Source organism: Nicotiana tomentosiformis, chromosome 5 (assembly GCF_000390325.3).
Source record: "Nicotiana tomentosiformis chromosome 5, ASM39032v3, whole genome shotgun sequence".
NCBI lineage: Eukaryota > Viridiplantae > Streptophyta > Magnoliopsida > Solanales > Solanaceae > Nicotiana > Nicotiana tomentosiformis.
Window position 1 is genome coordinate 1,769,206 of NC_090816.1, and position 16,670 is coordinate 1,785,875.

Below are 16,670 nucleotides of genomic sequence, written 5' to 3' on the forward strand. Positions count from 1 at the left end.
TACTGCTTCCAATCAGAGGTTTTTTTCTTCTTCAACAGTTTGCATACTTATGTGAAGCGTATACTCAAATGAGTAGGGCATTATTTCACTCAAGGACGAATGTAGCATTTTCGCGTTTGAACCCATAACTTTTGATATAGAGTATAAATTTATATGTAAAAATCTACTAAACTTTTAATAAATATTAGATTTGAACCCATAATTTTAACAGTACAATTAGTGCAATACTAAAAATTTTAAAATTGAACCCATTAAAATTAAATTTTGAATCCGCCTCTGATTTGAGTCGTCTGGTTTCCATTGTTTTAGTGTAAACAGGTTCCAGAATAAGCATCATCCCTTTTCAAGATGTGGGAGAAGATGATCTAACATAAATATATAGAGACTAATTGTAAGAGGAGTATCTTCTTGGACAATCCAAATGTTGCATTGTCTACTAACCAACCAAACCACATTTTTTAATACAAATACAGGGCTTGAACCAAAGTTGTTGGTACTACTGAACTCGTAAATTTGACTGTAGATCCGCCCCTGGCGCATTCTTCATGGGCCTGAAATTCTAGGCCTATTTGATGTAACGTTCAGGGAAGTTGAGTCTGGCATTTTTCCCGTAGAATCTATAGGCGGCAGCATCATAAGCCACTGCAGCATCATGAGAATTCTCAAAACTGCCAAGCCATACGCGAGCACGATTGGGCTCGCGGATTTCAGCTGCCCATTTCCCCCAAGGACGCTGGCGGACACCTCTATAGGTGCACCTAGCATTTTCAGGTGCACTTTTAGATAAGGTAGTGAGACTAGTAGTATCATCAAGTAACAAATTGTGGTCTGAAGTTGGTGTGGAAATGAAATCGACACCTTTATAAGTGCAGCTCACATTTTCAGGTCCATCATTAAGTAAAGCAGTGAGTCTAGTAGTATCATCAAATGACAAAAAATTCCAATCTGGATGGGGTGAAGAAGTTGGTGTGGAAATGAAGTCAGAATTGGCGATGTTGAATAGTGAATTGGAATTGGAATTTGATGAGAATACAACACCTGTTGAGGAATTGTTGAATGAATTATTTGGTGTTGAAACCATATCAGCAATATCAGCAGATTCAGATTGTATTTCTGTTGTTAGCACAGGCTCAGGTAATTCTTCATTTTGGTTTTTGCTTTCTTGACCACAACTGTGACTTTCTCCATAAATAACTTCAAAAACTGGCGGCTCTGTGTCACTTCGCTTGACCATCTTAGTAGCAATACATTTAGATAAATGACGACGAGCACATCGATAATATTCTCTGCAGTGCCATAGAAAAATAATTGTTAGAAGTTAACCTGGAATTCAATGATCAATATGTGAAATTAACCCGGATAGTGTATTACCATCCAATCCTTTAGCCAATTCATGTCACAACAAATGAAGTGGAACTTCGTACACAGAGGCGGACCCAAGATTTGAAGGGTGGGGATGTGCTGTTGGATTTAACTAAAATCTGCTTTGTATATAGGGTGCTCACCACTAATATATCACTATTTTCTAAAGATATACACGTATACGTGGAATTTTTGCCGATCTTTACAGGTGTTGGTGACCCCTCTCTATATAGCATAGGTCCTCCTCTGTTCGTACATACATGAAGACAGAGATATCCAGATTTTGGTTTCTGCTGAGCAAGGAACATAGAGAAACAAATTCTCACCTGGGATAATTTGCTCCTAAAATATGTTTCTGTCCATATTTTCTCCAACTGTATCCATCCTCAGGTGGAACCTCTGCTCCAGATCGAGCATGTACGTACTCTGTCCTTCGCGAGATCATCTTCCTACAATGATTAATTGTCTCACAAATATAAAAGTTCCTAACAAGAACCTCCATCAAATGAAAGAATAATCCAATTTCATTCATATAAAATCTTTCTTTAAATCATCACTTAACCATATTATATCAAGATTAGCTAGGTATCAAGAGAGCCAGAGTTTCCAAAGCATTGAATTTACCACTAAGATCTAAAGCAATTCGCTACTCTTTGAATGTTCTAAAGATCTATAAGCTTAAACGTAGCACATATCACTTCCAACAACAACAACAACTAACCCGATGTAATCCCACAAGTGGGGTCTGGGGAGGTTAGAGTGTACGTAGTACCTTACCCGTACCTTGTGAAGGTAGAGAGTTTGTTTCTGATAGATCCTTGAAAGCACATATCACTTCCATTTATACTAAATTTTGTACTCCAACTAGTTACAAGCGAGAGGATGCGGTTGTGGATGGTAAAGGTTACTCCACCCTTAACAAGAGGTCTTAGTTTAGAGCCCTCGAAATGGAGCTCCCTTTGGAACTCTCCATAGTGGGCTTTCTACGGCACAAATCTGGATTAGTCGGGAAGTTGGTTCGGATACCAGATGATTAAACTAAGAAGAGGGGAAAAAAGAGGGATGAGAATACCTCTTCCTGGAGTTAGAAGGACGGTCAGAACTCTTCGTGCTACTATCAACCGGAAGATGAGGAGATACCAGCTTAGCAGTTGATGAAGAAGGTGCTGAATTGATAATCTGTTTTCCTTTGCTCATTACTGATAAAGCTGTGCCATTTAAGAGGGACAATGCTTTATCATAAGAAGAAAGTATTTCCACAGATAAATACTGGCATACATCCTGTTTCATTGGATCAAAATGCTTTTGCAGCTGACACATCAATTCCCTCCCCTTGGTTAGCTCAGTGATTACAACTTCTCTCTCCCAACAATTCTCCTCTCCCATTTTCCGCAAAATCTGAACGCTAAGCAAAGTCAAGAAGCTGGCTGACTACGCTCGAGTAGAGCTCAAAACCAGAGATGATGGTTGAACTTAAACAAGGCTAAAAATATAGCCAACAGAAAACTTGCAGATCTGAATATGAATTTTAGCTTGATGAGAAAAAGTAATTTTGCTAGTGAGAATAAAAATGAATGAAAAGAGCATATTCAAAGAAATGGATGGGATGGTATACAAATTAGAGGAAATGAAGTGTGAAGACTTGCTTATTAGTCTTCATGCCCTTAACAAAGGTAATTGACAGAGTCAACGCACATTGCATTAGTTGACTATCAAGACATTCTTTTACATTCACGATAGGAACTCAGTTCTTACATAGTACCTACTACTTCCTTCTTCTTTTATTTTTATTTTTTTCAAAGGGAAAATAGTCAAATTTTCTTGGGCCGAGGGGCTACCGAAAACATTCTCTCTGCCTTCCTATAGGTAGGGGTAAAGTTTGCGTACACACTACCCTCCCCAGATCCCACTTGTAGGATTTCACTGGATTTGTTATTGTTGTTGTATTATATTTATCCTCCAAATAAGATTTCGAATAAATTTGCCTTTAGCCTTTGGATGATATATATCAAACTAATTTCCTTTTCAAATTAAAACTTTTAAACTACTATTACTTCAACATTCCAGACCTCATTAGTGGGATTTTACTGGGTTGTTATTGTTGTAGTAGTATTACTTCAACATTCATCCATACCTGTACAAATCAAACTAATGATGTAAAATGAAATAGAAGAAATATTTTATTTCTAATTTTTTTTCCACTGAATGGAAACTCCATTACTGCCAACTCGAAATTGGAGATGAACCCTGTTCGAGACATTAAATCTGACCAAAAGTTAACTAGATAGAATTATACGATTCAAGCATCAGGTTTTTCATTACAAGAATGATCACCATAAAAATATTTTCCCTATAAAAAATGAAATTATTGATGCAAAAGACTACCCAAATTTCCAAGAATCTCCAATGCAAAGTGTAGTTCCACAGCAAATGGCACTGGCAACTGCTTCCTGTTGGAGCTTCTTTCTTCTTCAACAGTTTTGCACACTTAAGTACAAATGTATACTCACCCCCAATGGATAACCAAAAAGAATTTCTAGTCATGTGACTGACCAGGTACAACAACAACAATAACAACATACCCAGTGTAGTCTCACAAGTGGGGTCAATGTGACTGTTCAGGTAATATCCGCAAATTCCCAGAGCCTATGCCAAGTATAACCATCTTCTTGGGTGTGAAGTATCAATTCAATTGTTTTGCTCTAAATGTTTCAACTGTGTAGGGATTAATTCAATGTCTTGTTTCCACTGTTTCAGTGTAAATAGCATTCCAGAATAAGTATCATCCTTCTTCAAGATGTGGGAGAGAACATGATCTACCATAAACATATAGAGACTAATCGGAAGAAAGGGGTGTTTTCTTGACCGATTCAAATGCAGCATTATATACTCATCGAACAAACTGGATAAGAGAGTGAAACTCATGCAATTGCAGTAGTGAAAAGAGCCACGCTCAACAGTGCATGTTTACAAAATTAGACAACACCCGGGATTTCACCAAAGAAAGAAATATTCGATCACCCCTTGCTATTGACAAAAGAGAACAATTTTAAGATCCTCACTCTTCCCAAAAAAAAAAAGGAAGACGGATCTTTTACAAGAAAAGTGCAAGTGGAGTGAAACTGGAAACATAGAGCTTCTATTGATGTTACAAATCTAGATTCAGAAACTAATCCGCAACAGATGTACCACCAAAGTTTCTTTCTACTATTCAATTAAACAAATGGAAATGTAAGACAAGGCAACAATGCCAAGTGAAGATTAAAATACTACAAAATATCAAAAAAGTATTCCGGACCTTGACCAATTTCCCAAATTGAAATGCCTGCCCCCCATGAAAGAGCTTCCTCAAGCCGCACTGCAAGTGACATGAGCGACGGGTAGAATACAGCATGCTGGACTTGCTGATTGTCAGAATACAAGAAGAAATGCTCAGCACTGTCCTCCTCCCACTGAATTACAGGCTTGTGTTGCTCCAACAAAGAGAGATACTCGTGTGCTATGATAGGCCCCCCGCCTAAATCTGTGCACGTAATGATCCTTCGCAAATGATGAACAGATACAAACAACTAAAGAATCATTATGCTCTTTACAAATTGTTATTAGTGCCACTTCATGGAAACCCACATAGGATGAAATAATCACCCAATCGTATGGTTAAATTATTTTTGAAAATTCAAATATTAGAGACGTTTAATCACTAATACTTGAATCGACTTTAAAGGTTGTTTCATTGCACTTGAATCATTAAAATTTATCCTTAAATATTCTGCTGATGTTACTCTCATAGGTCAAGATCTTGAAAATACATCCTTGCATTCACCCATAGCCAACTGAATATTTTAGTTGCATTTCCTTCCAGCAAAATATATATCCCAAGATTTCAACGGAGATGAGTGATCAACTGGAATCATTTAAAATAAAATTTAGCAGTCCTTTACATGACATGAATGTTAACTTGGTCTCTACATCTATAATTTCAGAACGTTCATATGTTCTTTGTCAAAACTTTACAGATTAGGGAAAGTTAGAATTCCATTTAGCTATTTGTTGGTAAATTTCAGTAAACCTTGCACTTTTAGCATTTTATATAAGGCAATCATAGATATAATTAGAGGTGCTTTTTCTTCTTTTTCCTTGGGGGGGGGGGGGGGAATGCTATATATAGCACAGCGAGATAAATATATACATACCTTTTGACAGGACAAAATCGTTCCCATAGAAGTTGATCCCGACAAAGATCTTTTCAGCCAATCTCCTACCTTTGCTGCCAGCACCCGCAAGAAGATGCAAGGTCGAGTGTATCCACTTCAGAGGTGCATTGGGACCTGGATTATAAGGACTTGAATAGTCATACGTCATAAGAGAGAAACCATCTACAGCATCACTCAGGGCTTGTAAATCTTCTGGTCCAAAATCATGCTCCTGCAGCTTATCTGTACGTGGTGGACCTATCACATACACTAACTGTAGATTTGTTTTGCCATTCCTGTCTAAGAGCACAGAATGCATAGCTTCTCCAAGTTGCTTTATAAATTGTAATGCCTACACTTGCAAACCATCAAAGAAGTTAAGAAAGACCATCAGCAATCTTGTAAACTCCTTTCTCTAAAAATCTTGTGAACTACTTCTCCATATAGCCAAATTACACTCACCCATGGAGAGTTCCTTAAGTTTAAGAAAAGAAATTATAAATTAAGAAGGTTCAAATCATCTTACCAAAAGGTCAAAAATGTATATTTAAATGTCAAACTCCCCTGATCCTCTAAAATCTTTTAACATACATCTCCGTGTCCATTTTGTAAATTGACTTATACGAACAAAGGAAACAACAGACAAGAGTGGGCTGCTCTAGCGGTGAGCACCCTCCACTTCCAACCAAGAGGTTGTGAGTTCGAGTCACCCCAAGAGCAAGGAAGGGAGTTCTTGGAGGAAGGGAGCCAAGGGTCTATCGGAAACAGCCTCTCTACCCTAGGGTAGGGGTAAGGTCTGCATACACAATACCCTCCCCAAACCCCACTAGTGGGATTATACTGGGTTGTTGTTGTTGAACAAAGGAAACAACAACTGACACCTGTTTTAATGAGGAAAATAATGTGTGCCTTTAGAACCTAAACTTCATTGTAGTTGTGTTTCACATCCAATCTTACCGTTGCAGTGCATGTAGCCAAACATCTTAGGCACAGACACCAAACAGAAACAGCAACTCGGGGATTTAGACTTTTAAATGTTTTTCATCATTTTTATTATTTCTTTATATAGAGAACTTAATTGTTCTTCCAGAAGGATGCACCACATTCTCACAAGCCAATTAGTCAAAATAAAATGGATAAATTACTACAATTGACTTATTGTATAATTATTTTTATGGACGAAGCTGACTTTTGTTTAATTTACAGCCAGAAGATAAAAAGTTATTGATAATAAAAGTAGAAATTTTATGACATAAAAAACGTTAGGAGACTATTAATTCTTTACAAGACCCATTATACACCAAAAGTAATGTGGGCTCAGATAATGCCAATTCGGACCTCCTCAATGAATGATTGTTCCAAGGACTGATTAGAACGGCATTGTTCAAAGGGGCAAGGCTCCTTGGCATATATTTGTAACCAGCATACTCACATAGCCATTTAACAAAATCAAAAGAAGAAAGAAACGGCTAACTATACCTATTTGAAGCAATATCAGTGGGCAACCTGAACCATTGTTAAGCTTAGATTTGCAAAGGAACTGATGGGCAAATATGTTTATTCGTAAGCGAGTGATACGTAAATAATATAATAATAATTATGGAGTCTAGTACATCTCCAAAAAAAAAATTTGATGAAGGAAATTTCATTAAATGGCATCAAGAAGATGCATAGCAAAAAATATATCTCCAAAACTTTAGGGCTTTTGATATTTATTTCCCAATAATTGAAGGCCTTTGGCACTTCAATGACAATTAGAGGGGTTGCGTAGATTGAAAGAGTTGGGAAATAATGTTCCACCTTGTATTTACTACTCCCTCCATCCCAATCTATATAGCGGGTGTTTGACTGGATACGGAGTTTAAGAAAGAAAGGAACACTTTTGAAACTTGTGGCCTAAAACAAACCATAGACATTTGTGTGGCTATAAATCTATTCATTAAGGGTAAAGTAGGAATTCTAAAGATAAATTGTTTTTGTATACAAAAAGGTGACATTCTTTTTGGGACTGACTAGAAAGGAAAGAATGTCATATAAATTGGGACTGATGGAGTAGTAAAGAGAATAGACATTTCTACATAGGTAATAAACTACTGATTTTACCGGAAAACCAGTATCAAGGTAGTGGCCTAACTGTAAATATTATGATACATAATGTTTGGCATTTACCTCAGTTGGGAAGGAAAAAATGATTCTCCCCAACCAAAAACAGAATGAAAATGTGAAGTCTTAGCGTTGCATATGCTCTGTTTAGTGTGACATTCTCAAATCACTGATGAAACCATTTTGCGATTAATGGGAAAAAACTTGCTTTCTTTAAGAGCACAAGTCAGTCAATTTTCCTTACAACTCTCTCTAGTAAATAATATTTTTCACTTTTGCAATCAAACGGCGCCTCAATACCAAATAAGTTGGGTCGGCAAGAGATACAACAAGAGGACTTCCCAAGGATGTCACATCATAGTACTCTTGGACAAACATGTATAATTCTGGAGTTATTATGGATCCGATGCAATCCAAAAATGAAAATTGAAAAGTATAAGATAGGATCTTATAAAAATTAGGGGTCAATTATTTTGGAGAAGTTAGAACCACACACCATCTTATAAAAACAACAAAGCGTGTTATTAGTTCAGGCTCTAAGTGTATTACTAAAAGGAAAAAGCCACGAAGTAGAAGAAAGAAGGTAAGCACTTAACCATATTTCTCTTATCTGAATCATGCAAGATGCCATAAGCTACCCATCTTGACCAGGATTCAAGCACAATACCATCATACTCCAGTTCCCTACATAAGATAAAAGGATCCCAAAGTATCTGGATGAAGAAATTGTATAGACAGAAAAGGTATAGTAAATTTGTAATTGCATTTCCAACCACTGAATGAAGGTTACTATTTGTAACAGTAAAGGAAGTCAGCAATCATTATTGGTAGGATAAAGATATTAAATCAGCTACAATATCACTAAGCAAATTTAACCAAAATAAGTAGGTAATAGAATGAAAATCATTAACAATCACTCACCAGATACACATTTGGAAAAACTTATCTCTATAGTCCAAACCACGAACAAAACTATCCGATAGAGCATACACTTTTTACTTCATAATACTATGCATAAATTATTCATACACTATATTTGTGCACAGCACAGGTGGCAGCAAATAGCACCAATTTAACTTATTCAACTTGCAAGAGTTGAGTACTCACACCATCCCCTTCCTCCCACCTTCAAGGAAAAAGTCAATAAAGATAAGAAAATTCAAGCAGACAGCTAAAACAGAGACTCACTTGCACTCCGTTATGATAAGGTTGATTGCTTTCTCCCTAAGCCTCTTCTTCTTAAGCAGGTCCACTGGAATTGCCTCCAGGACAACTCTAGGTAAAATCTATAAATTGAGAACATGAAAAAGAAGACCATTAGACAAGTTGGTGACCCAACTAAAGGTTAAAATTAGAGGATTAGTTAATTCTCAGTTGTTAGCATCATCTCTATAGGCTTCTCTATTGAGGGGACCTGTTAGGCAACGGCAAGCCGTACCAAGAAAAAAAGCTTTCTTGGGAGCAAGTGGTAGAACAAGTACTAAACAAACAGAATTCCAGATGCCTTTGACCCCCAGCCAACCCCAACCTCCCTCGGCTTATCAGAAATAAAATATAGTGGTAAAAGAACCAAGTCTAAGCAGTAAACCAACACTTCACCCTAAATTTGACTCCTGATGAAATCATGTTTCCCCCTTTTGTTCTCTTCACGGTGTTCCAGCTGTATGAGTGCCATAAATTACATAATATATCTGCAATAATTTACATTTCAATGTGGTTCGCTACCATACCAGAGAATTTCCTTTCATTCGAATGTCTGAAATCCATCCTCTATCAGCATTATGTCTTCCACTCAGAACTAATTTACTTCCTTCACTGGCATCACAAAGTACAAGAGGTAATGATATTAAACAGTGGAAATGCTTATACTACAAGCAGTTCTTTTGTAATCATAAGATATTGAAGAGTATTCCAGATATTGCAGCCCCTCGAAATCAGTACCCATTCCTATACTAATAAATTTTGATTCATTGCTTTCATTTATTTGATAGTAGCAAGGACCTGGTGTTTGTAGAGAAAAACAACAAAATAAAAATATATCTAACAGCTTAGCCTCTGTTCTCAAGAGAAAGATCAGGCTTTAAAAATAATCATCTCATGGAGAATGTCACGGAGCCAATTGAAAAGCATAAAAACACATAGTTTAAGATAACTGCATTATGCTTCAATGTATCCCCAAGGTACTTTGATTATTCGACAGTTAAGGTAATCATGAGTTCACTTACTTCTTCAGTTCATACCAAACAGGTGACAGATGTGTAATTTTAGAACTGAACTTCTTCGCCAGGTCATAGCCTTTTGAATTCCTGCACCATTGGTCATACCGTCATGAACTGTAGAATCCAAAGCTACATCTATCACTGTCAAAACAATTTCTTTTAGTGGGTAGTTCCGGCAGAGAAGGGGTATTGGAACATCTAAGAAATTTCTATTCAGCATTCTTTCATGCTAAAATGAACAGAAACAAGCTAATAAAAGGTTCCCCCTTCTCAAAGTTTTAATTTTTCCACATTTATCCATCACTTGAATCCTCACCGATTGAAGAATTTTCCTGTCACGAAATAACCCCTTTGCTTAAAACAAAAACAAACTACTACTATAACTCCTCCTCGATCCCAAAGTAGTTGGGTCGACTATAAGAATCCTCTATATCCATTCCACCTATGAAGACTCATCATAATTTAACTATTTTTAGATTAGCTATCAACCTACTGCAACCATCCTCCAGCTCAACAAACCTCAATAGCCACATAACTGGAGTTCTACACTAAAAATAATTCCTGTTCAAGTACATGACATTTTGAACATTACCTAGAGCAGGTATTATAATCTAGTACTCCCTCCATTCCAAAAAGGATGGAACTATTTTTGTACTAGTCTATTCCAAAAAAGAATGGCCCTTTTCCAAATTTAAAAACAATTCAACTTGAACTTCCCGACTAACCCTTAATGACAAAGCTTTTAAAGCCACACAAATGTTATGGCAGGTTTAAGACCACAAATTTCAAAAGTCTTATAAACATACAAACGTTATGATATATCTAAGACCATAAGTTTCAAAAATCTTCCTTTCTTAAATTTCATGTTAAGTCAAATAAGTTCACAAAAATTGAAATGGAGGGAGTAGGATTTAGCGTCTAAATCAGTTTATATTCTCTTATCCTTTCCAACCACCAACCACCCAAAAAGATTAAGAAACAGGTGGATTTGACATATACAAATTAATACTTCCTTTGTTCCAGTTTATCTGACACCATTACCTTATTATTCCATTCCAAAAATAATGACATATGTCTATATTTGGAAACATCTAACTATAAACTTCCCAATTATTCTTAATGAGAAAGCTTTTATAGAACACAAATATTATGGCATGTTTTAACATCACAAGTTTCAAATGTCTCCTTTGTTACTTACAACTCTGAGCCGAGTCAAATTATGTCATATAAATTGAAGCAGTAACAATTAAACATAATTCAACAAAGAGTTAAACAAATGCAAATACCATGGAGTAATATAAGCCAGGACATGATTCCTAAAATGCCGCTGACTTATATTTTCTGAGACTTTGGTATTCTCCTGCAATTCTTAAAATTCACCAAATAAATCAAAAATAAATAAATATTTTTTTTACAAAAGAAATAGAAATTGGCGGAGTAGAAAATGTACAGTGAGAATTTCACGGTAGGTTAAATCGGCTTTAACTCGGCCACGCTGGTAAACATAGGGTCTGTTACTATCAACATCACGAACAGTAGTAGAGAAATAGTAATTTTGACGGTAAATAAGTAAAAAAATTGCAACGAAGAGAATGCAGAAGGTGGTGAGCCAACGATGTTGATTTGTGTGAGATTTTACTGAGCCGTGGGTCCGGTGGTTCTGGGATGAGGACTCGACTCTTTCGGACCGGTGGCTCGAGCTCGGACCTACTCGTCTGCTTCGCTTCTTAGCCATTTGTGATCGACACTGATATAATTCGAATTGGAGTTGAAGGAGAGAGTTGATTAATAGAGTGGAAGTTAACAATTGCACATCAGTTTCTATTTTCACATTTTGGGGTGTGTTTGGTAAGATGGAAATCATTTTATGCAAAATGTTATTCAATTTTTTCATATTTTGTTGGTTTAAATGTTTTGTAAAATATTTTTTCTCACAAACTTATTTTTCTCTTTTATAAGAAAAATTAAATTATGGTAGATGTCTACTTTTCCTCGGTGATCTTCTCAAATGCTTAATGACATATTAAATGACATATTTCTATGCTTAATGACATATTTTTTTCACTTTTCATGCATATATAAAGGTCTTGTAATAGATAGAAAAAGACACACAATTGAAAAATAAAATCTCTTCTTCTCTCTATCTCCATTTCTTGTTCATGTTTTACTAAATTATTTTTATTTCATAACATGTCTAGTTCATGTTTTATTAAGTTGCTTTTATTTTATAACATGGTATCAGCACGAATTGCTCATTTCATGATCTTCTACGTCAAGACTATGTAAATTATAAGCAGACAATGAGATCAAGTACAATGAAAAATATCTTGGATGATAATACAAAGATAAGTTTTACATCTATCTAAACACATTCATACTTTCATATCTTTGCATTAACTTTATGTGCAGTATTTAGTTAAAATATTTTTTTTAATTGTATCCAGTGAAATAAAGAACTGGAAAGGTATGTCTTTATTTGCTACATCTCTTGTAGGACAAAGATAATATTCCAACGTATATATATGTTCTGACCTTTTACATATTATGATAGATAATTATTAAGGTAATTTAGTAATTATACTTTTACCATCACATGATGTATTTCATTGAAAGCAAAATTGGCATATATCCTAACTAGCATTTTTGTTGCAGAGGAACTGTTTCAAGATTAAAATAGTTATATATGTCTTCTTGAAAGTTAATTTACTTATGCCTGTAATTATGAAGTAATAATATTTTAAAGGCTCGAGTGCGAGTCCTAGTGAATTTTGGCTTATTATGCCAAAGATTGAGGGTAAGACGATGGGTTCACGTCCCAACGCACTATGTTGATGAAAAGACGTTGGATTCAAGTTCCAACGCATTATGGCCTAGCATGCCTTTATATGGGTAAGGCATTGAGTTTGAGTCCTAATGTACCATAATGATAATAATAATAACTAAAGAAAAAATAATGTAATTTTCATGAAAAAGCATGAAGTTTGTCCCACTTGATTTGCTCTATTCTTGAAGTGAATGTGATAGCAGTGCATGATAAGTCTAAATAAAAACAAGTTGTTACCCAATGAATATGGACGTGCGAAAGGTCAAAATAATAATAATTATCAGTTATCACTATGTTAATTATAAAAAGGGAGAAATTCTTTGAAGAGAATGTGACTTGTGATAAACATTGAGATTGCATACTCATTCCTGAAAGTGAATGTGAAAATATATATGTGATAAAGACTATGCATAATAATGTACTTGTGCATGGTTGGATAAATACTACAATTTACCTCTAAGGGAGGTTTGAGACAAAGAAAGATAATAAATATTATTGTGTAGTTACATGAATATATCATTGGTCGCATACATGTGATACGCTAAAAATATTTTGTCATGCCTTATGAAAGTTATTAAAAGTAAAATTAAAGCAAGAAATTATTTTGCTTATGATGATTTTGAACATGACAATTATTATGATATGATTCTCTTTGTAAAGGAGACATTCATTATATGGACGATGTGACAAAAGATCTTGTAGTGCAAAAGCAGTTAAGAGCTCTGAAAGAACTAATTTGTTACTACCCGGATGAATGAAATTGTTCATGACATTAATATTGTAGTAAGTCTCAAAAGAAATATTTTAATTTACAAATATATTAGCCAAAGTGGTTGGCATATTGAGACTATAAATGAAAAGAAAATTGAATATCTTTATATTACTATAATCATACCGGGTAAATATGAAAGGTTACTTGACTTTTCTTCTATTTGTACTACACAAGTATAAGCATGATGATGCAATCACATGCCACAAGTAAACTAGAGGTTTACTGAAATAAATATTAGTTGGCATGACCGGTTGACCATCTCAGTTCAATTATGATGCGAAAAAATTAATTAAAAATTATATTGGCATATATTGAAGAAATATAAGATTGTTCAAGAATTCTCTTGTGCTGCTTATTCTCATGATATACCAGTTAAGGTTGGGATTGAATTCCTTGATCTCTGGAACGAATAAAAGGTGATAAATATATGGGCTCAGTCACCTTCCATGTGGACCGTTTACTATTATATGATTTTAATAGATGCATCTATTCTATGGTCACATGTGCATTTGTTATCAACTTGCAGTTTGGCTTTTGCAAGATTGATTGCTCAAATTATTAGAGCACAATTCCAGAATATAAATTATGATGATTTATCTTGATAATACTGGTTTAAATCCAGGTTGGTTTAGCAAAAATTGTATGCCTCCAATTATATCTAAACCATTGGTTATGAGAACAAAATTGCCAAAATAAAATTTGGTATGTGATGTATTATTTAATATACAACAGCACGTGTACGCATCTAGCCAAGTTATGATAAGTTATCCCTATCACAATCGGTTCAGGGTCAGGAACCAAATAATTTTCATCTAGAAATATGAATGTGATTTAATTGTTTCACCACAATGCACAAAGATAGATCTTTAAATAAGGCTAGGGATATGTGTTGGTGATCCCAACAATAGGGGAAGAAATGGGCAGCTTAAAAAGTAATGCATGTAATGAATTATTATGAGTACATCGAGATCCTCATACGAGAAAATGTGAACTTGAAGTTCAAGTGATAATTCATTTGCAAAATATTGTCAGGCGTATTTGCTAATCCAAAACTAAATGTCATATTCAGCTGCTAATGCTCCAAATAAAATAAAGTTCATAATGAATAGAGTCTATGGCATGCATAAAGCATAATAGACTAATCGGTTCCAAAGATAAAACTCCTTGAAGCAGGAGAGGAGCAAATGTTCAATATGGTCATAATAAAGAGGCAAGTGCTCTAGAAGAGCACCACGACATAACACTTCATAAGACCTCATGGGAGAGGCTCAGGTACCTGAAAATAATAAGATAAAGAGATCTCAATAAGTTATGTCTTTATTGGGTAATAGTAGAACCGATATAAAATAATCGTCGGCGATATTGTTAATATAATGTAGTGCTCAATATTATTAATATTGACGAGGATCTTGAGTTCAAATCTGTCATGAAATTTGGACAGATAAATGATTGGCCAAATGAAAAATACGCAATGAAAATTGATTTCACCTGAAAAATATGAAGTTGGACGGATAGTCCCAACACCTGAAAGTATAAAGCTAGTGGAGGTATAAATGTGTTCTTGTGCGGAAAAATAAAGGTCAAGTCGATAGATATAAAGACGACTTGTGTCACAAGAAGATTTGTAAATATCCTAGCATTGATTATATAGAGACATGTTCTCCTGTGGTGGATGTCGCCATTTCGGTTATTAATCTGGCAATACAAGAAAAACGTGATATGCGTATAATGAAAATCATTGAAGGATTTAAATTGTTCTGAAGCATATTAAGATTTTCAAGAAATTTATTAAATAAAGCTTCAAAAATACTTATACGTATTGAAATAATCAGGGCGCGTGTGGTATAATCGCCTGAGTGAGTACTTGTTGAAAGAAGGGTACATGAATGATTCAATTTGTCCTTGTGTCTTTATAAAAAGATCTGGATCTAAATTTATTATAATCACCGTGTATGTTGATGATTTAAATATCATTGGAACTCCTGGGGAGCTTTCTAAAGCAGTAGACTATTTAAAGAAAGAATTTGAAATAAAAGATTTTGGAAAGACAAAATTTTGTCTTGGTCTACAAATTGAGTATATGAAAGATGAAATTTTTGTCCATCAATAAGCATACACTAAAATAATTTTAAAGCGATTTTATATAGATAAAGCACATCCATTCCGACCTCATGAAAATAATGAAGAGCTTCTTGGTCCCGAAGTACCATATCTTAGTGCAATTGGTGCACTAATGTATCTTTCTAACATTACAAGGTCTGACATAACTTTTTCAGTTAATGTCTTAACAAGATATAACTCTACTCCTACAAGGAGATATTGGAATGGAATCAAACACATATTGCGGTATCTAAAAGGGACTACCAATATGGAATTATTTTATGGCAATGATTGCAGTCCTGATCTTGTTGGTTATGCCGATGCTGGGTAATTATATGACCCACACAAGGCTCGATCTCAAACAGGCTATGTGTTTACATACGGAGGCACTACCATATCTTGGCGATCGACTAAGCAATCAATCGTGGCTACTTCACCTAATCATGCTGAGATAATTGTTATTCATGAAACAAGTCGAGAGCTCACCAAATCTCTACTGACGTCAACCTTCAAGAAACTAGTGTACAAGATTGGGATGCGAAGGCTCAATGATGTGAATTGATGCTCTCGTCAGGGGGAGTTAATACGCGTTGTACTCTTTTTTCCTTACAAGGTTTTGTCCCACTGGGTTTTCCTTGCAAGGTTTTTAACGAGGCAACCAAAATGCGTATTTCTAAACATGTATACTCTTTTTCCTTCACAAAGATTTTTTTTCTCATAGGTTTTTTTTTTTCCTCATAAGGTTTTAACTAGGCACATTATCTATGGACATCCAAGGGGAGTGTTATAAGAAAAATCAAATTATGGTGGATGTCTACTCTTCCTCCATGATCTTCTCAAATGCTTAATAACATATTCAATGACATATTTCTATGCTTAATGACATATTTATCTTCACTTTTCATGTCTATATAAAGGTCTTATAATATATAGGAAAAAACACACAATTGAAGAAGAAAATCTCTTCTTTATCTCTATCTCCATTTCTTGTTCATGTTTTACTAAATTGCTTTTATTTCATAACATGTCTTGTTCATATTTTACTAAGTTGCTTTTATTTTATAACATCTGCCAATTATTTGAAAAAGTTAAAATAT

The 16,670-nt window shown here is 34.9% G+C and overlaps 2 protein-coding genes across 6 annotated transcripts; both read right to left on the minus strand.

Annotated features, from left to right (window-relative positions):
• Positions 1 to 251: 251 nt before the first annotated feature.
• Positions 252 to 3,070, minus strand: LOC104084978 (probable WRKY transcription factor 41). 3 transcript variants are annotated; one of them, XM_070201907.1, is made up of 4 exons: positions 2,435 to 3,070; positions 1,689 to 1,811; positions 1,039 to 1,286; positions 775 to 911 (listed from the first exon to the last, which is right to left on the minus strand). In XM_070201907.1, the coding sequence occupies exons 1-4, from the start codon at positions 2,746 to 2,748 to the stop codon at positions 874 to 876; spliced, it is 723 nt and encodes a 240-aa protein (XP_070058008.1). In that variant the 5' UTR covers positions 2,749 to 3,070; the 3' UTR covers positions 775 to 873. The 3 variants fall into 3 exon arrangements, with proteins under 3 accessions (XP_009587235.1, XP_009587236.1, XP_070058008.1); XM_009588940.4 differs by having other exon boundaries at positions 252 to 1,286; positions 2,435 to 3,065; XM_009588941.4 differs by lacking the exon at positions 1,689 to 1,811 and having other exon boundaries at positions 252 to 1,286.
• A 1,409-nt stretch (positions 3,071 to 4,479) lies between these two features.
• LOC104084976 (uncharacterized) lies at positions 4,480 to 11,711 on the minus strand. Of its 3 annotated transcripts, none has more exons than XM_070201908.1 (8): positions 11,328 to 11,711; positions 11,164 to 11,237; positions 9,884 to 9,964; positions 9,389 to 9,473; positions 8,847 to 8,944; positions 8,255 to 8,342; positions 5,556 to 5,907; positions 4,480 to 4,879 (listed from the first exon to the last, which is right to left on the minus strand). In XM_070201908.1, exons 1-8 carry the CDS (start codon positions 11,610 to 11,612, stop codon positions 4,632 to 4,634), a joined length of 1,311 nt encoding a protein of 436 aa, XP_070058009.1. In that variant the 5' UTR covers positions 11,613 to 11,711; the 3' UTR covers positions 4,480 to 4,631. The 3 variants fall into 3 exon arrangements, with proteins under 3 accessions (XP_070058009.1, XP_009587232.1, XP_009587233.1); XM_009588937.4 differs by having other exon boundaries at positions 4,480 to 4,885; XM_009588938.4 differs by having other exon boundaries at positions 4,662 to 5,266.
• Between the last annotated feature and the right edge of the window lie 4,959 nt (positions 11,712 to 16,670).

What these genes read in the sequence shown, in the direction of transcription:
- LOC104084978 (XM_009588940.4), bottom strand. Translation starts at nt 2,748, where the DNA reads ATGGGAGAGGAGAATTGTTGGGAGAGAGAAGTTGTAATCACTGAGCTA. An exon ending in CCTTCTAACTCCAGGAAGAG is followed by an intron (nt 1,812 to 2,434) that starts GTATTCTCATCC and finishes TAATCATTGTAG; the next exon opens with GAAGATGATCTCGCGAAGGA. An exon ending in TTAGGAGCAAATTATCCCAG is followed by an intron (nt 1,287 to 1,688) that starts GTGAGAATTTGT and finishes ATGGCACTGCAG; the next exon opens with AGAATATTATCGATGTGCTC.
- LOC104084976 (XM_009588937.4), bottom strand. Translation starts at nt 11,612, where the DNA reads ATGGCTAAGAAGCGAAGCAGACGAGTAGGTCCGAGCTCGAGCCACCGG. An exon ending in GTTTGGTATGAACTGAAGAA is followed by an intron (nt 9,474 to 9,883) that starts GTAAGTGAACTC and finishes TTGTGATGCCAG; the next exon opens with TGAAGGAAGTAAATTAGTTC. An exon ending in CTTATCATAACGGAGTGCAA is followed by an intron (nt 8,343 to 8,846) that starts GTGAGTCTCTGT and finishes TATCTTATGTAG; the next exon opens with GGAACTGGAGTATGATGGTA.